The following is a 22,845-nucleotide window of genomic DNA, read 5'->3' on the forward strand; positions in this document are numbered from 1 at the left end:
AATATATCTTCCCTTTCCTTCTTGCTTGCTTAGTGATTCTTCATTGCTTTTTAATGTTTTTCCAATTTTCCAGTTTCTTACTACTCTTGGAGACTTTGTGAGCATGAGCTTTTATTTTGATGCCTTCTTTTGTATGTTTAGTTATCCAAGGCTGGCTCTCCCCGCCTTCCCTGTCCTTGCTTTCAACTGGAAAATACTTCAACTGTCTCACCACGTAGCCTGTGTTCCCAGTCTACGGTAGCCAGATCCTCCCTCACTCTGCAGTAGTCTCCCTTATTTAGGCGTAATACACTGGTTTTAGATCTCCCTCCATTTGTATGAGGTATTCAATCATAATGTGATCACTCTTTCCAAGAGGATCCCTAGCTACAAAATCACTAACCTTACCTGTCTCATTGCACAGGGCCAGACCTCGGACAGCATTTTCCCTTGTAGGTTCACTAAAATGCTACTACAAATGCATTCTATGAAGTCCTTTTCAAGACTGCCTTGACTAACTTGATTCGCCCAATCCATGTGCAAGCTAGAGACCCCCAATGCTAACTACTATTCCATTCTTACATACACTGGATACCTCTTTGTTTATTGCCTGTGCCACTGCAGCGGTGCTATTCGGCGGTCATCTCCACCAGTGATCTTCTTCCTGTTTACTATTCCTAATCTCTACCCAAATGGGCTCAACATTCTGCTTCTTAGGTTGTCTATCCTCTCTCACCATCACTCATATCTCATCCTTGGTGAGGAGCACTACCCCATCTCCCATACCTACTTGCCTATCCTTCCATATTACTTGATGCCCTTGGATATTTAATTCCCATCATTTGTAATTTGCAAAACATGTTTCTGTAATAGCCACTAAATCAGTGGTCCCCAACCGCTGGGCCGCAAAGCATGTGCTACCAGGCCGCAAGGAAATTATATGATTTGGCGATATGAAACAATATGAGTCAGCTGCACCTTTCCTCATTCCGTCACGCTCACTGTTGAACTTGAACATACGCGAGGTCATCAGTCGCCTAAACGCAGTGATACCCTCGCGCCAGGGATCACTTGTTGGCCTCGGGTAACCGGCCGCCTTGCACGGCAGGCGAGAAATGCCATTGCTACTGGCCTGGAGAGCGGGCAGATGGGCACCACCTTTAAATTTGTTTAGCACACCAAATGTTCATGGGGAACCCGGTGCTAAAATATTCGCAGACAACCTAATTCGGGCTCAGGGTTTCGTAAATAGCAGAGCAGCTACCTCGCTGCGATCTACTGAAATTCATCCCTCCAGCCAAACTTTTGTCGGCCGACAGATCCTAGGGAGGTGGGCATGCACCCTGTTGCACCCCTCGCTCGGTCGGTCGCTCTCTCTGGACTGCAACCTCCTCAGCCCCAGTACAGAGACCTCCAGCCCATACCTTGTCCTCTCACTGGTGTGTTGCAATGATTTTATATGTTCAAACAAGGAAAATATGTGCTGTGTGTTTAATATCCAAACATTACTTAAAACGTTATGATGCTATTGACTTATATGTGAGTTATAATTAACTTACCACTATATCCATGCGAGGAAAATATGTACTGTGTGTGTAATATTAAATTCATTAGATAACCCCTTTTAGAAACAAAATTGAGTGTATTAGCCACTTATAAGTGACTTATAGTTGACTTATCACCTATATTCCGGTCGTGATTAACACCCACACGCCCTCACCCCCCCCCCCCCCCCCCCCCCCCACCGTCAGCCAGTCCGCAAGAATATTGTCAATATTAAACTGGTCTGCGGTGCAGAAAAAGGTTGGTGACTCCTGCACTAAATCATCCCCCACTTGAGTCACCAGCTCAGTGGCCTTGTTTCAAATACTATGTGCATTCAGATAAGGTGCCCTTATACTCGTTGTCCTTTTAGAATCTAGTAACTTTATGTCTTTTATATTTGACATTGCTGTACTCCACTCTGACCTTTTTTTTTCTTTTCTAATTTCTGCTCTGGTCTCTGTGTTGTTACTCGCTATCTTTCTGTCTTCATTCTCATCCCCCTACATTATTAGTTTAAACCCTCCCCAATATCACTAGCAAACAATCCCCTGAGGACAGGGGTTCCCAGCCTGTTTTATGCTGTGGAGCCTTACCAAAATCAGAATCAGGTTTAATATCACCAGCATATCTTGTGAAATTTGTTAACTCACTGGCACCAGTATAATGTAATACATGATAAATACAAAAAAATAAATAAATTACCGTAAGTTTATACATATACATGGAAATGTCAAATTAGTTGAAAATAGTTCAAAAACAGACAAAAGTGAGGTAGTGCTCATGGGTTCAAATATCCATTTAAAATTTGGATGACAGAAGCCAAGAAGCTGTTCCTGAATCACTGAGTGTGTGCCTTCAGGGGTGTACCTCCTTCCTGATGGTAACAATGAGAAGAGAGCAGATCCTGGGTGATGAGGGTCCTCAATAATGGACACCACTTTTCTGAGGCATCGCTCCTATGGAGGCTAGTACCCATGATGGAGCAGACTCATTTTACAACTTTCTGTTGCTTCTTTCGGTCCTGTGCCGTAGCGCCCCCATAATTGAAGGTGATGCAGCCTGTCAGAGTGCTCTCCTCAGCACACCTGTAGAAGTTTTTGAATGTTTTAGGTGACAAGCCAAACCTTCTCAAACTCCTAATGAAATAAAGCCATGAACCCCAGGTTAGGAACCTCTGCCCCAGGACATTGGTTGTGGTCGTGCCCAGGTGCCCACTGACTGTTAAGTTGTCACCTGTCCTACTGCCCCCAGGACCGGTTCCAATGGCCCAGGAATCTGAAATGATGTTACCTGGCGTTTACAAGCAATGAAGCAGTTTGGAACAGTGCCCTCTGCCACACTGCAGGAAACAAGGCCACCTGAGCAAAGTTAAACAAATATCATTAAAGCACAGAATCCATCATGAACCTTTTACATCATCTGCCACACATTGGTAATTGGTTTATTGTTACCAAGATACAGTGAAAATCCTTTGTTTGCCTGCCTTCCAGGTGGATCATTCCAAGCTCAATGTAGTACAAAAGGAAAACAGTATCAGAATAGAGAATATCAGAACACTACAACACTGTACAGGTCATAGGAACATAGAAAACCTACAGCACAATACAGGTCCTTCAACCCACAAAGTTGTGCCGAACATGTCCCTACCTTAGAAATTACTAGGCTTATCTATAGCCCTTCTATCCAAAAGCCTCTTAAAAGACCCTATCATATTCGCCTCCACCACCGTTGCCAGCAGCCCATTCCACACACTCACCACTCTCTTGAGTAAAAAACTTATCCCTGACATCTCCTCTGTACCTACTCCCCAGCACCTTAAACCTGTGTCCTCTTGTGGCAGCCATTTTGGCCCTGGGAAAAAGCCTCTGACCATCCACACGATCAATGCCTCTCTTCATCTTATACGCTATCAGGTCACTTCTCATCCTCTGTCGCTCCAAGGAGATAAGGCCGAGTTCACTCAACCTATTCTCATAAGGCATGCTCCCCAATCCAGGCAACATCCTTGTAAATCTCCTCTGCACCCTTTCTATGGCTTCCACATCCTTCCTGTAGTGAGGCGACCAGATCTGAGCACAGTGGGGTCTGACCAGGTCCTTTGGTCAGTGGTTCTAACCCTATCCATCTACAGGGATACAGGATTTATTGCAACAGTTACTGTACAGAGAAAGTGCACTGTACATAGACAAACAGAAGGTGCAAGGGTCATGATAAGATAGTTTGGGAGATCTAAGAGTTCATCTTTATCTTATGAGGACATACAGCAAGACTCCATTGGGCATCACATCGGCAGAGTGGCACTTCAGTCAGTGTTTCAACACCAGACTGGAGGTTCAGCTGAGATTTTTGTATTTGAGGCGGTTCTGGAGGGTAACTTTCGGGGCCCAGATACAAGACAGCAACCGGTTCAGCCACCGCTGTCGTTTCCAACAAGGCAACGCAGACAAAACAAAACTTTCTCTTATAAGGTGGGCATTTTGTTTTTGCATTTATGTTTACCTGTGCAATCATACCTGGTGCATCTAAATGCTCAATCGCATACCAATGGAAGAGATTATACATTCTGTCTGTGGGAAAATAATCTACAAAAATGGTTTACATCGGAGGTCGTAGTATGTCAAGCAAGGCTTTTGTTAAGAACTAATATATTTGCGAGAAATGCTTGCATGGCATTTACTAACGTTAATCTGCGATTCAAGGAATGTTTGCAGTGATGGAACATTAAAGCACAAATAAAGTCTTGCGGTGGGCGGAACTCATCCCGCAGGACGATGATCGTTATTGGCATTGTCTTACTTCCATGCCTGGGAGCGGTCTTTGCCGCTCAGTCACAAAACCGAAACCCTCGACGACGAGTCCCCAGAGCTGATACTATTCGTACCTTTGTTTTAATCAAGCTGGTCGGATTGGGACCAATTTTTGAGGAGCCAATCGCGAATCAAAATGCAGACACTACAGTCAACTTCGATTTCTTATTTAACATACTTTCGGTGAACCCGTTTACTTGGCAGTAATTTGGCGTATTTTAAGATTGTTTAAAGCCGCGGTGCGAGTTAAGCGACCCAACCTCCACTTTCTGGGAGAGTTGTCCCGGGACGCCCCGCGGCTCTACATCGCGGTCCCAGCAAGTGGAGGCGGCCGCGGCGCAAACGAACAGCCGGCTGCCTCCCCGCCCAGTCCTATCAGCAACCAGCAAACTAGCTGAGATTGGACGGCGCTGTGAAAACTCACAGATCCGGCAGTGCCACACGGTTCTGTCAGTGATCGTTAACCTTCGGATGAAGTCCCTTTAACTTCTTCAACATGGCTCACTGAAATCCCAGTCTCTGCGTTTTAGCGCGCTATGAGAAGGAATGCGGGATGCCGTTAAACTGAGCGCTGTAAGTAAACCGTTTCCATCAACTTTCCACTCCTCTCTTCGCACCCTCCCCCCCCCCTTCATCAACGGCCCCATCTGCGCTTCCACCCTGACTCGCAAGCCAAAACAAACACTTGGCTTTCAGTTTATGGATTTAGATTCCTTGTTTGCGCTTCTTGAATCACCGCCTCTGTAGCGCCCTCACCTCTTTACACTGTCACTCCTTTCTCCTCCACGCACTTCATACCCTCCTTCATCCTTCACACACACACACACACACACACACACACACACACACACACACACACACACACACACACACACACACACACACACACATACACACACACACTTGGAGCTGTGCACGAGTTGTTTTCGTTTAGAGTGTCCCTCTCCCCAGTCTGACTTTTGACACGGAAAGTTGAGTTATCTTTTAAGAAATCAAAACAATATATCAAACGATAATTTTAAAAGTTTAAAAAAAATCATTTTTATCTCAAACCAGAGCAGGCTAACCAGAATCTGAACAGGTTGGCGCTTGGGGCGGAGTCCTCTGTGAGAATAGAATGAACCTATCGAAAAGACCACTCTGTTTTTTATCTATGCAACGATTTATCATTGAATTCACCCAAAATGTTTGTGCATATTTAATACATGGGCTTTAACGGGTACATCATGAGGATAAGCACACAGAAGTAAGTCGCCAATTTCTAGCACAGGTTGCTACTGATAGCTGCGGAATACATCAAATGAAATTTGTTTTTAAAACATAGCAGAGAGCACTTCGCACACCGAACATTATTTCCAAGTCTCATAATTTCATTATTTTGCTGTTTTGCTAAAGGTATCTCGTATTCCTTCACATATCGAGTTACTTACAACAAGTTTAAGCCTCGCCTTTGGTATGAAACCAATTGTTTGCGAGTAACCCGTGTTGCGGCTGCTTCGTACTAAGTACTGAAGGGCTGTACTGGCCACCTTACTTACCATAAGTGGGGTTGCCGCCGATGAAATGACACAGTATGGCGAAAACAAAGGGTGTCACGAAGACGTTCTTGTCCATTACGGAGAGAGTTAGGATTAATTCTCAAATCACAGTCCCTGGACTTTCCTGCACTTCTCACATTGAATATGGGCTGCGAATTTTCAACCCCTCCTTAAATAATTGGGCCGGGTAGGCTTGTGAAACAAACGCGTCGTTGTGGGCGGGTTGACAGCAGCCAGTAAGATATGAAGTTGTGATCTTTTTTTGCTGTCAGTCTTTAATGTTACCTCAAAACTGGCCGATTCCACCCTCTCCCGCCCCCAGAGAACATCAACCAAAAGTACGCATCCAGGCCAGGAGGTAATTTTTACTAAGTTCTGACCATTAGTCGTTCAAACAATACTCGTGTGGGTGATTGCTGAGGATTACTCGGTCATGTTTACAACTGTAATTTTCCAATATTTACAAGTAGTTTACTGATTTTGTAAGGACAGAAACTCGGTGGCCATTTTATGAGGTGCCACCAGTGGTCTTCTGCAACTGTAGCCCATGCACTTCAAGGTGAAACACATTGTGCTTTCAAACATGTTCTTCTGCACACCACTGTTGGTTATTTGAGTTACTGTCGCCTTTCTGTCAGCTTGAACTAGACTGGCCATGCTCTTCTGATCGTTCTCATTAACAAGGCATTTCCCCCCCCCACAGAATCGCTGCTTATTGGATTTTTGTACCTTTCTCGGTAAACGTTAGAGGCTGTTGGGTGTGAAAATCCCAGCTCAGCTGTTTCTAAGATATTCAAGCCACCCTGACTGGCACAACGATCAGTTGACCGTCAAAGTTACTTAATCACATTTCATCACCCATTCTGATGTTTGGCCTGAACAACAACCGAACCTCTTGACGGTGTCTGCATGCTTTGAGTGGCTGACACATGATTGGCTGATTAGGCTTTTGCATTAACCAGCATGTGTTCAAGTGTACCTAATAAAGTGGCCACAGAGCATTGTTTCCTTTTGCAGTGCATCTGTACAGTATCAAGCACCCGGAAAGTCTTATGTTGAAAATTTCAATGGGTTTAGAAATTAATAAATAGCCAATTTTATGATTGGACCAGAATTTCTTAGAATTTCATTGAATTACTTGTCAGCGGATCAGACGGTAGCCAAGGAGAGAGAGGCAGAAGCAATAATTGAGATCGAAGAGTCATCAGCACTTAACAGTTCAAATTTCAAAATAAATGTATTATTGAAGTACATATATGTCCCGAGAGATTCATGTTCTTGCGGGCATTCACAGTAGATACAAAAAAAAGATCAATAAAAAATATGCAGAAAGACTGATAACGGCCAATATGCAAAAGAAGATAAAATGTGCACATACGCACAGGAAAAAAACCCCACATAATTAATAAATAAATAAATAAATAGATATATAGATAGATAGATAGATACATAAATAAATACATACATACATACATACATACATAAATAATATCGAGACCCTGATTTGAAGAGTCACTGAAAGTGAGTCACTTCCAAGAGGACCACAACCTTTCATAGTTTGGGGGCTTCTGTGCCTTAATGACCCCGAGAGCTATGTTGACTGGAGTCAGGGTCTTATGCTTTGGCTCTTGGTAGGGTCACCCATTGCAAACAGGATGAAGGTTAGAGGCCAGACAAAGAGTGGTCTACAGACCCTCCAGGGTGTTCAGCTCAGGGCTAACAACCCTGACTGGACAAACAAAACTGTTATGGAAACAGCAATAAAGAATCCTTCCATATCTGTGTACGAAGGTATTCTTGACTCTCCAGCCGGCACTTGCATGGCTGACAGTGGTGAAAACCGAGAGGAAGTTAATGACACAATGAAGAAAGCCCCAATCATTGCAATAGAGATGGAGAACCTTCGTTACTGCCCTAAACGCCGGCAAAAAGGCATAACGGACAGCAAGAGAAAGTGAGTCCATAGGCTATAGAAACAGTTTAGGTTTGAAGTGAGTGAAGTTATCCGTGCTGCTTCATGAGCTTGATAGTTGAAGGGTATTAACTGTTTATGAACCTGGTGGTGTGGGACCTAAGGCTCCTTTACCCCCGTTGGATGGTAGCAGCAAGAAGAGTGTGTGGCCAAGATGGTGGGATCCTTCATGACACTGCTTTCTTGTGGCAGTTGTCCTTGTACATGTGCTCAGTGGTAGTTTTGAATTAATATTTTATGATGGGAGGGCTTTCAATGACATATGGTTGAGAGTATATTGACTGGCTGCATCATGGCCTGGCGTGGATATACCAATGCCTTTGAATATAAATTCCTAGAGAAGACAATGGATTTGGCCTAGTACATCACTGTAAAACCCTCCCAACAACTGAGCACATCCACGTGAAATGCTGTTATAGGAAAGCAGCATCCATCGTCAGGGATCCTCATCATCCAGGCCATGTTCTCTTCTCACTGCTGCCATCAGGTAGGAGGCACAAGAGCCTCAGGACTCACACCATGAGGTTCAAGAACAGTAACTATCCCTCAACCATCAGGTCTTGAATAAAATGGGATAACTAAACTCATTTGCCCCTTCATTGCGATGTTTCTAAACCAATGTTACCATTTTGGGGACTACTGCATTATTTCATGTTCTCCTTATTCATTGATATTTATTTGCACAGTTTGTTGTCTTCTGCACTCTGATTGATCTTTCATTGATCCTGCTAAGTGCATCCACAAGAAAATGAATCTCTGGCTTGCGGATAGTAACCTATATCTCTTTTGATAAGAAAATTTTCCTGTGACGGACTGGGCTGCATCCATTACTTTTTGTAGGCTTTTCCTTACATGGTCATTTCCATACCCGGCAAAGATGCAACCAGTCAGTAGACTCACCGATCTGTAGAAGTTTGTTAAAAAGTTTTAGATGATATGCCGAACCTGCGCAAACTTTTAAGAAAGTAGAAGAGGCACCGTGCCTATTTTGTAATGGCACTTAACGCTCAAGTCCTAGGATAGATCCGCTGAGATTACAACGCCAAGAAATTTAAAGTTACTGACCCTCTCCATCTCCGATCCCCCCCATGAGAACTGGCTCAAAGATCTTCGGTTTCATCCTCCTGTACTCAATAATCAGCTCTTTAGTTTTGCTGACGTTAAGTGAGGGGTTGTTGTTAAAACAGTTGGAATTGACCGCTCGGCTCATCTTGCCCGAGTCAAATATCCGCTCCAAATGATTCTCGTTCTGGAAAAGAACCTTGGATTTTGTTTTTTAAACCGCGGCAGAGTTACTTATAGTCCTAGCGCGCTTCACAATCTCTTTCCTATTGAATCTCCACAAATTCCACAACTAAATCGCCAAGAGTTATCAGCAGTTGATTTTGATGCTAATGTTGAGTAGCACTGTTATTACTGTTATTTAGCAATTATCCAATAGACGTTTAATCACACGTCGGAATCTAATGTGGCAGTAAAGGTTACGAGTAATTTTTTTTTAATTTCTTGTTTTGTCTTTCTACATTAGTTCAAGATCCTATTGAAAAATTCAACTTTTTAAATACCTGAACACATTACTCCGTTTAAATATTGAAAAGTGTCCCCGAGTTCTCAAACAAAGCAAATATGTTAAAATAAGGTCTCAATCTAAGTCTATAAATACTCGGCGTGACATTAGTTACAGCGGAAATTGCTAAAATAGCAAACTTGTCTGAATGCGCTTTTCGCTGCTATTTACTGTATCTGGATAATAAGATCAGACTTCGGAAACGAGTACGATAATTGTGCTAAACGCATTTTCTTTATTAGGCAGGATTAGAAATCAGTTAGCGTTTGTGGGGGAAGCTGTTGCAAAATTGGAGGTTTGCGTATCCCCGCCCCCGCCACATGCCCCGTCACGGAGAACGGCTTAATTCCTAGTGTGTTTTCATACAACGTAAATTACTACGATTAACTGCAAACGTCTACGAAGGATATGGTTGGACACACATCTGCAAAAAATTATATGCATACGCATTCAATTTAACGCAGTTAATCATATCCCCATAAGATTTATGGAAAAAAAATCTCATTTATACAAGAACATTGAATGGCTTTTCAAACGTGCGAGGTGCCTGTAGTTCTAATGAGCCCTTCTACAAAATAAACCATGTATTTCTTTATGATTCTTGTAATTTATTTTTATGGATATTTTATGGAGTACTGGGTTTGAGAATCGCCTTGGTCAACCTGATACCTTTAGAGAATTAAAACTCATTGACCCTCCAACCCACGTCATGTTATTCCACTAGCTTCTCTCATCCATGTAATATTTTGGACTCTCATTAAGTTCAAGTTCTATAAACCCCCCCCCCTTTCAACAGGCCCCTTCCATGAAATTGGATTCTCTGTGATCCCCACTTCTCTAATAACTTGACATTCTGCGAGATCTAATGCTATCTTTTTCACAAACAAGAGACAGACCAGAAATGGCAGCAGCAGATGTTGCTCCTTTGCCATTCCCCAGTATTTATTGTCCATCCCTAATTGATCTCAGGAAGAGAGCCATGAAACAATGTTTTGAACCACCGCCCTTCGCCTGATGTAGGTACTGCCGCAGTTAATAGTGATTTGCAGGATTTTGAATGAATTTATTTATTTAGAGATACCCAGCATGCGACCTTCTGGTCCAACTGGCTGCACTGCTCTTCAACCCACCTATTTAATCCTAGCCTCATCATAGGACAATTTACAATGACCAATGAACCAGTAGGTCTGTGGAATGTGGGAGGAAACTGGAGCACCCACAGGAAATCCATGTGCTCATGGGAAGGATGTACCAATTTTTAACACCAGTCAACTAATCACAGGACAATTTACAATAACCAATTAACCTACTAACCGGTATGTCTTAGAATTTTGGAAGGAATCTGGAGCACCTGGAGGAAACCCACTTGGTCATGGACAGAATGTACAAACTCCTTACAGATGGAGCCGGAAATGAACTCTAAAATTCAACACTTCAAGCTGTGATAGCATCGTGTTAACTGCTTTGCTACTATGGCGCCCGCATGACTATATGTTGCCAATGGTATGTAACCTGGAGGGGAAATCTGAAGCCTCTTTGACACTGGGGGAGGCAGGTTTAAGAGCTGGTGCTGGACTTGCCTGGGTGCATTTTGTAGATAATGCCTACTATGAACATTGTAGAATTCTGGCGGAAGAAAGAAGTGTTAAGGATTTTTGAGAGATTCCCTGTCAAGCTTGTTTTATGAAGGGTGGGGAGCTTTCTACATTACTGGAACTGGATTCATCTAAGCACATGAAGAGTAATAAGAAAGCAACAGACACAAAATGCTGGAGCAACTCAGCAGGCCAGGCAGCATCTCTGGAAAAGAGTAAGTTGATATTTTGGGCTGAGACCCTTCAGCAGTAATAAGGAAAATTGGCTTTACCTTTCACATGTACAGCCAAATATAACAAAATATTCAGTGAAATGCGTTGTTTGTGTCAAAGCAAATCAGCGAGGATTGTGCTGGTCAGCCTGCACGTGTCGCCACATTCCTTGCTCCAATATAGCATGTCCACTACTAACCCTAACCGTATTTCTTTGGAATATAGGAGGAGACCAGAGCATCTGGAGGAAACCCACAGGGAGAATGTACAAACTCCCACACACAGTGGCAGGAACTGAACCCTGATCCGTGAAGTGCTACAGTCTGTAATACTCCATGTATTAGAAAAAGTGGAACATCAGGACATAATAATGATCACATATTGCCATTCTGATGACTAAATGGTTGAACTTGGGCAGTTCACAGATACATCTGCATCTTTTCATTAAATTCCTCTGAGTAATGTATTTAGGTAGTGAATGTGTGATTGCTACAATTGTGTGGGGTCAATAAACTCACATGTTTACCGTGTAACATACAGTTGTGTATTGGCATTCAGTCAAGTTTCCCATTTTGTAACTTCAGTTAATATAGATATTAAATAAATTCATTGGAGCAGATGGTGTTTGTTAAAGAAAACTGAACAAAAACAAGTTCACCCTAAGGTTGGTCAGTGACACATAAAATGCTCACTGAATCATTCACTTCTTTACATTGTAGGCACCAGATATGGTCTGCTACTCAAACCTGTTATTATATGTTAAGGTCAGGTTTATACAGTTTGTCTCAAACAAATTGCTGCATATGAAAGCAATTATAGCTGAAAGAAAATGAATTGGCAAGTATTCTGTTTCCAATGGTAGTATTACATTTTTAATACCAAACTTCTAAAGGGCTGCCACCATCTCAGTCTGGGGTCTGTGTTTCTAAAGAAGGCCCTTCTTAATTAAGACCATCTTTAGGATGTCTGTAAAGTTATAGTGAGAAGGACTGTGTGGATAAAATAAAAGAAAAAAGTGCTACAGTCTCAAACTTTAAATAAATCCACCTCTCTGGTAAGATGGTACTTTAAGTTGTGCTGGTTTCACTCACAAGGCAATGAAGAAAGCATGAGAAGAATAAAGATTACAAAATTCTGTTCACAATTTTGAAAATGGTGAAATCATTTTTTAAAAAGTGTAAACCAAAGGAGATATTAAAAGGGTAGTAGATTCTTGGATGAACTTAACAGATCAGAATGCTGGGCGTCAACTTCTCAAAGGATCTATTCGGAGCCCAACACATTGATGCAATCATGAAGAAGGCACATCAGCGGCTGTACTTCATTAGGAGTTTGAGGAAATTTGGTACGTCACCAAGGACTCTGCGCAAATTCCTACAGATATACAGTGGAGAACATATTGACTTGCATCACCACCTGATTACGAGGCTCCAACATACAGGATTGAAAGAGGCTGCAGGGGGTTATAAACTCTATTATGGGGATAACCCTCCCACCATCGACGACATCTTCTAAATGCAATCCCTTAGGAAGTGGCATCTATCATTAAGGATACTTTCCAACCAGCCCAGATCTCTTCTCATAACTACCACCAGTGAGGAGTCACAGAAGTCTGAAGACACCCCATCAATGATTTAAAAACAGCTTCTTCCTCTCCACTATCAGATTTTTGAATGGTTCATGAACCCGTGAATAACGCCTCACTACTCCACTTTGCATTACTTATTTTTTCATTTATTTGTAACTTATAATTATCTTTTGTCTTGAACTGCAATACTGCCACAAACAACAAATTGCTCAATATTATGTCAGTGATAATAAACCTGATTCTGAACTAATGACCGCAGGGTTAAACAGACTGACAGAAGAATCAAAGTGAGCATGAAGAAAACTTTTTCATGCATGAAACTTTGTTCTGGAGGGCACTGCATAAAAGGCTGGTGGAAACAGATAAGGTGAATGTTGCAAATCATTTAGGTGAATGTTTGAAACAAGAACAAGTGTGGGGGTACTGGAAAATCAGAAGAAAATAAAACTGAATTGATTGCTCTTTCACAAGGTTTGCATGGTCTAAATGGGCAAATCACCCTTTCCCTGGTGCTACAACTTTATAATTCTAAAACACCAGAGATTTCAGAATAAGAATCAGGTTTAATAGCACTGGCATACATTGTGAAATTCTTTGCTTTGCAGCAGCAGTACATTGCAATACATAAAAACTATAAATAACAATTAAAACTATATATATTAAATAAGTAGTGCAAAAAGAAAGGAAAAAAAGAAAAAAATAGTGAGGTAGTGTACATGGGTTCATCGTCCATTCAGAAACCTGATGGCAGAGAGGAAGAAACTATTCCTAAAACATTGAGTATGTGTCTTTGTGCTCCTGTATCTTCTCCTTGATGGAACAGTGAGAAGAGGGCATGATTTAGATGATGAGGGACCTTAATGACCGATGCCGCCTTTTTGAGGCATCACCTTTTGAATATGTTCGCGATGCTGGGGATGCTAGTGCCCATGATTGAGCTGGCTGAGTTTGAAACATTCTGCAGCTTTTTTCTGATCCTGTGCAGTGGCCACTCCATACCAGATGGTGATGCAACCAGTTAGAATACTCTCCACAGTACATCTGAAGAAATATGCTGGAATCTTTGATGCCATACCAAGTGTCCTCAAACTCCTAGTGAAATATAGCTGCTACCATGCTTTCTTTGTCATTACATTAATATGTTAGACCCAGGATAGATCTTCAGGGATGCTAACACCTAGGAACTTGAATGTTCTTACTTTTATTGTGCGCATGATTTGGTTTTTCCCCCCTGAATATTGGGTGTTTGACAGTTCTTTTTATAAAATGGGTTCTATTTTGTTTTGTTTTGTGGCTGCCTGTAAGGAGAGGAATCTCAAGGTTGTATATAGTATACAAACTTTGATATCAAATGCATGTTGAGCTTTGAAACTGTTCACCCTTTCCACTACTGATTCCTCGATGAGGACTTGTGTGTGTTCCTTCAACTTTCCCTCCTGAAGTCCATAATCAACTCCATGGAAAAATACATCATACGACTGGAATTTTCCCTTCTATTTCTTTTAATTCTGCAAACATTTTAGTCCTATAATTTTTGACTTCAGATTTAGATTCAGGTACATTTATTTATCACATATACATCAATACATCTTGAAAAGTTTCTTTTATGTACTGACTGTTGTATACTCAAAACACTATCTGGTATTTTGAAAAGTCTTCTGACAATTATACTCAAGGATTTTACAAGTTCAGTGTTAATATCTCTTTTTGATTCCTTAGGACATGATATGCATTTCATTTCCAAGTTGTATTTGGCCTACTAAATCCTCTTGAATTAAACAGTCTTCTGATTTTGACGTAACTTTTCATCATCTATGATATAAAGCACTTCAAATTGTTAAATCTTTGGTTGAATATTTTAAAACATCTAGAGCCAAACCTTTCATAAATCTCTTTTGTGGAACAGAAACAGACTCAAAAACATTATATAGTAACTGGGCAATCTCAGACATTTTAAATTTCTATTATGTAACTGTACTTCACTCCATAAACATGTTACTGCTTTGTGCAACACACACTTAGTGACCACCTAATTAGGTACAAGTGCTCGTTAATGCAAATATCTAATTAGCTAATCATGTGGCAGCAACTTATATACAGACATGATCAAGAGGTTCAGTTGTTGTTCAGACCAAATACCAGAACAGGGAAGAAATGTGATCTGAGTGGCTTTGACCATATAATGATTGTTGGTGCCAGACAGGGTTGTCTGAATATCTCATAAACTGCTGATCCTGCGACCACCACCCCCCACCCCGGCACACCTTTGCCACCTGTCACACTCCCCTCCTGTGATGCTCCACATATATGATAGGTTCTTCCACCATTGTCTCTAGTGGCATATTCCAGTCACCCACCGCTCTGTGAAAAAAATACTGCACAGCTCCTTTAGATTTACCCCTCTCACCTTAAAATGCTTGTTTTCTAGTACTTTACATCTTCACCCTGGGCAAAAGTGCCTGACTGTTTGTGCTATCTATGCCCCTCATAATTTTATGAACTTTTATCAAGTCTCCCCTCAGCCTCTGATACTCAGGGAACACCATCCGAGAATAAAGAATTTTAAAGATTTAATTCTGTGTTCCTTTTCATATTACCTGTTAAAAGGAGAAAAATTGACTAATTATAGTAATTGCCCCTCATGAGAACATTAATTTGGAGACAATCTGCCTATCTTTACCATGTAATTTTTTTTGTTTTATTTCATCAAAATGGTGGCCCTGTAAAATCATCATAGATTTTCTGTCTAGTGTCTGCTGAAAACAACCACCAAATGTTTTGCAATACAAGACTGATTAAAGAACATTCTATGATCTGACATTATTTTATCAGATCTGGATTTTAGTCTCATTGCTTCAAATTTGTTTAGCACTTAATTTGACTATATAAGGTAAACTCAGCACTTCAGCTTTACCAGCAGATGTCTGAAGTTGAGGAACAGTCAGCCAGAAACAGGGCTACAATCCTGTTGTGCTGATTCTGTGATCCATGTTCTTGAGCTGAGTTCTCCAATGAGAGCAGATCAGATGAATCTGCACATTATGTGCACTCCAGTTACAAGCAAGACTAATAAAAGAAAGTTTCTTAGGAGGGCTACGTTTAACTATGTACTAAATGTACGGTGTGTATGGGATGTCTAAGGAGGGGTAGCACCTCTGGTGAAGGGGCTTGGTGTGTCTAATCTAAAGCCAACTCACCTTTGGTCTCCATGGGATCCCCTCAGCTCTCACCTATGGGTCCAAGTAGCTGTTTGCATGGGCCTCGCAGCCCAGTAAGATAAAGACGTGCAAGATAAAGACATTCTGTCCTAGCATGCAAAGTCTGCTCTGGCGGACTGAATGGATGAGATCTACAGCGAGATCCAATGGCCAAGAGGGCAGTTCTACAACATTCGGTGGACAGCAAAGGGTATGACGAGGCATGAAAGAAGTCATGGGCATCCACTGCAACACTGGAAGATCGCTGTTGAGGTGACTACATGTACCACTGGACCCGGACTTCTGAGGTCATGACGGCAGAACTGCCGCAGTGCAATGGCATTTCCACTTCAAAAACTCTCCTGCACAGGTTTCCTATCATTGTCAGATATGATGAACAACTATCAAATGTACTGAAATATAAAACATTAATTGAAAATGAGAACTATGACAAAAAAATGGAAAGGTTTCTTCATTTCAACCTATAGCATATCTCTGCCATAAATTAGCTACAGAAATAGTTTCCCATTTGACTATCTTTTTTTTTGTCCTGTTGTGATGGTTTAGCATTAGAGTGATCCCAACAATCACTGATGTTTATAAGATGTTGGAGAATTCTTAGAGGCTCTGTTCTCCACACTGAATTCTATCAACAAGCACATGGAAATGAACCCAGTTTATATCCCACTTCAGAGTCGTCATCAGTCCAGAGCCAAGAGCCAATTCACATCTGATTAATCAATGAGGATGACATTAATCCTGCCTACTCTTGCTCCTATTTCTTATGTAGTTAAGCTAATAAATCAGCCACAATGCGATTGCAGAGCAGACACAATGGGCCAAATCGTTTAATTCTGCTCATATGTCTTATGGTTTTATCGTCATATGGAAAGTATTTTCAAATTGGAGGACACAGGAGAAGGGTCATCCAGATCCTTAAAGATCCCACTTGTAGGATGGTCATGGTGGGTGGGGAAACCATAGAAAATAACGAGGCACTAGAATCTGAGTCCTGATGAAGCATCGACTGTCCATTTCACTCCATAGATGCTGCCTGATCCGCTGAGATCCTCCTGCTTTTTGTGTGTTCTGCCAGAAACTAATGGTGCAAGTTGTTAGAGTACACATTTAATACTTCTGAGAACTAACTCAAAAAGCTGAAAAATGGTCCGGTAACCTCAGAAGAATGGTTCCAGCCAATAAGCTTCCACACCAACATAGTTTTACGCATCCCAATATAGGGATTTGACCAAAAGAATTAACAATTCCTTTCTCCCCGTTGATGTTACTTGACCCGCAGAGTTCCTTCAGATGATTGTTTGGTGGCTACAGTTTCACTCACTTCCTTATCTAACATCTAGTCTTTCTCAAAGAATCCAACAACTTCTTCAAATATTCAAGCAGATTTTTCACTCTAAACCATATTTAGAACTCACTTTAGCTTCTCAAAGCCCTTGGCAATGCTCAAGGTCTGAATTTAAAGGACAAGATATGTTGTTTCCTAATACGTTATCATGCATAGTCCCATGAAGGTCAAGCTCATGATTCTCATTTCCTCACAAAACTACTTTCTCTTTTTCCGAAAGGAAAATACACATACTGTATATTTAGCAACCTTTGGCAACCAAGTTTCTCAGGGATTCTAAATTCATGAGAAGAAGAGATATGAGACTTAATAGGGAGATGTATGTACTTATTTAGAGTTACACAGAGAGGCCCTTCCAACCCTTTGAGCGACACCACCCAGCAATCTACTGATTTAACCCCTAGCCTAATCATTGGATAATTTACAATGACCAATTAACCTACTATCTGGTATGTCTTTGGACTCTGGGAGGAAACCAGAGCACCCGGAGGAAACATGTGCGCACATGGGAAGGAACATATGCACAAAAAAGCTTACAGAGGATTACGGAATTGAACTCCGAACTCTGACAACCCGAGCTGTAATAGCATCACATTAACCATTATGCTATTATAGCGCCCTAACAGGAGATCCTGCAGAGGAGGCCGAATATGGCAGTAATTGGGCAAGAGCCAAACTTAACAGTTTTAGTCTTCTCTTTGTATTGCACAGTACTTCCTGTTCTTCATGGATAAATCCTATGATGTACACAAGTGCACGAAATATCTACATGATATGCTGTCTTGGAAAATCAGCATCCATCATTTCATTATCAAAGATCTTCACTGCCCAGACCATGCTCTTTTCTCACTGTTGCCATCAGATAGAAGGTACAGGTGCCTCAGGACTCACTCCACCAAGTTCAAGAACAGTTACTACTCCTCAACCATTAGGCTCTTGATCAACAGGGAATAATAACACTCATCTATTGAGATGTTTCCACAACCAATGACCTCACATTAAGGACTCTTGATCTTGTTATTTCTTGCTTTCGTTATTTATTGCTATTTATTTATATTTGCATTTTCATTTTGTTGTCTTCTATGCTCTTGCTCTTTCATTGATCCTGTCTAGAGTTACTGTTCTTTAGATTTGCTGATTATGCCTGCAGGAAAAATAATCTTGGGGTTGTATGTTGTGATATGTATGTACACTGACAATAAATTTACTTTGAAGTTTGAATTTAAGCTCATCTGCACCCTAACCCCCTCCACCTACACTCACAGAACTAGGTAATAACTTTACAACATGATAATTTTGGCTTAAGTTGTGGTGTTTCCGATATGATCTTGGCTTAATTTGTGGTGTTTAAGATACAATCTTGGCTACTCAAATTTCAGAAGTTGTTTGTTTCCTCTTAGGCGTTATTCTGAAGCAATGTCATTTCAGGTCTCTTAAACTTTTGGAAATTATCCCAGGCACCCTCTACTTAATCTTATGCCATTTAAGCAATAATGGTCCAATATAGGAGACCATCTCAATGCTCCAGATCATATTTTGAGACATGAATTTTGCTTGTTGATGTCTGTATTTTGACAATCTTGCCAATTTTAATTCAAGGTTGCCTATATAAACATATAGTAAGTATTATCATCACATTTTTAGTTAAGCATTTAGTCTAGGGGAAATAATTTTTACACACATTTGCTTTTAAATGAGCCAATTTTATGACTGAATCATAGATAAAATATATTTCTCTCGCTTTTTGAAAGCAAAACACCTACAGTTATTCATGTTTTAGTATTCTTTATAAAGAGTAGATGTACTGTTGACCCACAGATTATGGACTGTAGTTAATCTGAAGCAAGAACTTGTCAACAACTTTCCCTTGTGAGATTGATATGATAATTCAATTTAACACACATTGTTTTTGGTCAAAATATTATTAGAACGTTCAATTTCCTTTAGATTCAAGATTGCTTAATATCATTTCCAGTAGATGAGTGTAAAGGAGAACAAAATAATTGTGCTTCCAGATCCAATTCAACACAAAAAAACACGATAAGATAAAGAACACAATAATTAAAAACACAACAAGTACAATACAGAACTGTGTAAAAGTCTTAGACACATATATGCAACCCTCTCACCACGGCTGGTAACAAACTTGTCTTGTTAACTTACTCTGGTTAAGAGCCACGTGACTCAGCATTGCATGGGTAATGGCAAGAAGACCAAAAGAAGTTCTGTTCAAGAAAAATAGGTATTGCTTGTGGATGGCTACTTCAAGGGCAAAGAGAAAATTCTGTGCCAGGTGGGAGGTGACGTCGAATGTCAACAACTCTGACAGGGTTTGCAGGACATTACCTCCTACAAAGCAAAACGAATGACAGCGATGCTTCACTACCAGATGAGCTCAACGCCTTCTACGCCTACTTTGAAAGGGAGGATATAACTAAAGCTGTGAAGATCCCAGCTGCACCTGGTGACCCTGTGATCGTTGTTTTGGAGGACAATGTTAGGCTGTCTTTAAGGAGGGTGAACCCTTGCAGGGTGGCAGGCCCCAATGGAGTACCTGGTAAGGCTCTGAAAACCTGTGCCAATCAACTGCCAGGAGCATTCAAGGACATTTTCAACCTCTCCCTGCTATAGTTGGAACTTCCCACCTGCTTCAAAAAGGCAATAGTTATACCAGTGCCTAAGAACATATTGTGAACTGCCTTAATGACTATTGCTCAGTAGCACTCACATCTACAGTGATAAAATGCTTTGAGAGGTTGCTCGTGGTTAGAATTAACTCCTGCCTCAGCAAGGACCTGGATCCACTGCAATTTGCCTATTGCCACAATAGGTCAAAGGCAAACGCAATCTCAATGGCTCTTCACGTGGCCTTAGATCACCGGGACAATACAAATACCTATGTCAGGATGCTGTTCATTGACCATAGCTCAGCATTTAATACCATCATTCTGATAATCCTGATCAGTAAGTTACAGAACTTGAGCCTCTGTACCTTTTTCTGCAATTGGATTGTCGACTTCCTAACCAGAAGACTACAATCTGTGCAGATTGGTGATTATACCTCCTCCTCGCTGACAACCAACAGGGGTGTGTGCTTAGCCCACTGCTCTACTTATGACTGTGTGGCTAAGCATAGCTCAAGTACCATCTATAAATTTGCTGATGATACAACCATTATTGGTAGAGTCTCAGATGGAAGTGAGAGGGCATGCAGGAGTGAGATATACCAGCTAGATGAGTGGTGTTGTGGCATCAACCTGGCACTCAATGTCAGTAAGACCAAAGAGCTGATTGTGGACTTCAGGAAAAGTAAGACAAGAGAACACGAACCAATCGTTATAGAGGGATTGGAAGTGGAGAGAGTGAGCAATTTCAGGTTCCTGTATGTCAAGACCTCTGTGGATCTAACCTGGTCCCAATAGATCAATGCAAAAAAGGCAAGACAGCAGCTATATTTCATTGGGAGTTTGCAGATATTTGGATTGTTAACTAAATCACTTGAAAGCTTCTATAGATGTACTGTAGAGAGCATTCTGACAGGCAACATTACTCTCTGGTATCGGGGTGGGGGGAGTCTTCTACACAGGACTAAAAGAAACTACTGAAAGTTGTAAAATTAGTCAGCTCCATCTTGAGTACTACCCTCCTTAGTACCCTAGACATCTTCAAGGAGTGGTGCCTCAGAAAGGCGACATCCATTATCATGCTCCCCCTTCACCCAGGGCATGCCCTCTTCTCATTGTTACCGTCAGGAAGGAGGTACAGAAGCCTGAAGGCACACACTCAGTAATTCAGGAACAGCTTTTTCCCCTCTACTATATGATTCCTAAATGGACATTGAACCCATGAACACTACCTCACTTTTAAAAAAATATATATTATTTCTGTTTTTGCACTATTTTTAATCTATTCTATATATATAAAAGTGCTCTGGAGTTCATGTGGAACATGCAGAACCCATGCTCTGCATGGAAGATACCAGCTTCAGTTTGAACTTCTCTCGAAAACCATTTCGAACAAACTGGTTAACTTAGGACTATTGGCACTACCTCCTCAAAACCATTCATGTGCACAAAGCGCTTCCTACAATGGGGTCTCTCCTTCCAGCTACATTCCTCCGTTGTGTTACGCTCTGCACCTCCTGCCAACTAAGACCCAAAGCCAGAACCTGTCCTTCAGAAATCTGATCCCATCCAGTTCCCCTGAATGTTCCAAGGCATCCCCCCCATATGGCTGCCACAACATTCTTAAGATGAACAAACTCTCCTTATCTCAACCAAAGCCCAAACATTAGTCTATGAAGATTAACTAACAGAGCACACTGTGTTTGCAGAAGAACTGTTAAAGTAAAAATACCTCACAGCATAGCAGTAGAAATAAAACTAAACATGTTCTTAATCCGGGTGTTATATACTGTACTGCTGCAAAAAAAAAACAAATTTCCTGACATGAGAGTGAAGTTTAACCTGATTCTGATACAAGTCTCTATGGTGGACTGAAAATGGGAAGGGGGCAGGGAGAGGGGAATCATGGTTGGGAAAAGGAGAAAGGAGAACGGAGGAAGCAGGAAGCACCAGGGAGACATTCTGAAATGATAAATAAACCGATTGTAGAGTCAAATGACCTTGCCTGGTATTTCAGGGTTGGGTGTGTCTACACTCATGCCACCTCCTGCCCCTGGCACTCCTTTTTTGCCACCTGTCCCACCCCTCTATGGTGCTGCACTTTTGCCATTCCCAACATCCTTTGCTCCTGCCAGATTTACAAACTCGCTCTCAGCTCCATATTGACAAGTACAGCACTGTCTTAGGCACTCTAGCTATGTATATGTGCTGACACTTTCGCACAGTACTGTATATAAGATAGCTTATATATGTAGATTGATTGTATGCCCAGAAAGAGATGCTAAGACATTTTATGGACAGGAGTGTCTGTACATAAGGTGTCTCTAACCAGAAATGATAAAGTACTGGTGGTGTTAGAGCGGGTTAACGGGTTTCTGCAGCTTTTAGTGTGCTTAAGTGAAAAGTACTGAAAACCAATTCAAAATCTTCTCAATGCTTTTCATGCTTCTGAAATTGTAATCATTATCCATTAGTTACACCTATTAAATATTATTAATATTAAATTAATAAAAATCCATCAGTTATTCTTCATAAAGTTAACTTAGACTGATATTTCATGCATTATTTTTAGAATGATTTGGCCTGTTTCTCTTTTTAATATGAGGTTTGACAGTTCCCATATTTATCAAATAATGCTTGTTCAACTTCATTTTAATCACTTTATATTTGAAAAGCTTTGCAGAGCAGACTCAATGGACTGAATGGCCTAATTCTGCTCTTATGTCTTACGCCTTATGTTTCTTACTTGATTAAATTGAAGAAAGCTGAAGCCACAAAATTCTACAACTCATAACTCTAAAAATATTGTGTTCTGCAGACACTGCCTAAAAGCCAATTTTAAGTAATCATGCAT

At 41.1% G+C, this 22,845-nt stretch overlaps 1 protein-coding gene across 3 annotated transcripts in view; it reads right to left on the bottom strand.

Moving 5' to 3' along the window:
• The window catches only part of fstl3 (follistatin-like 3 (secreted glycoprotein)), a 93,378-nt gene that overhangs the window by 25,612 nt on the left and 44,921 nt on the right, over nucleotides 1-22,845 (bottom strand). The window contains exon 1 of one of the 3 annotated variants that reach the window (XM_059991155.1): nucleotides 5,870-6,025. The exons of the other annotated variants lie outside the window; for them this stretch is intronic. Within the exon in view, the coding sequence (XP_059847138.1) occupies nucleotides 5,870-5,945 (76 nt within the window). The 5' untranslated portion in view covers nucleotides 5,946-6,025. Of the gene's footprint in view, nucleotides 1-5,869; nucleotides 6,026-22,845 lie in introns of those variants that run through there. 3 annotated transcript variants of the gene reach the window in all.

Source organism: Hypanus sabinus, chromosome 16 (genome assembly GCF_030144855.1).
Source record: "Hypanus sabinus isolate sHypSab1 chromosome 16, sHypSab1.hap1, whole genome shotgun sequence".
Lineage (NCBI taxonomy): Eukaryota > Metazoa > Chordata > Chondrichthyes > Myliobatiformes > Dasyatidae > Hypanus > Hypanus sabinus.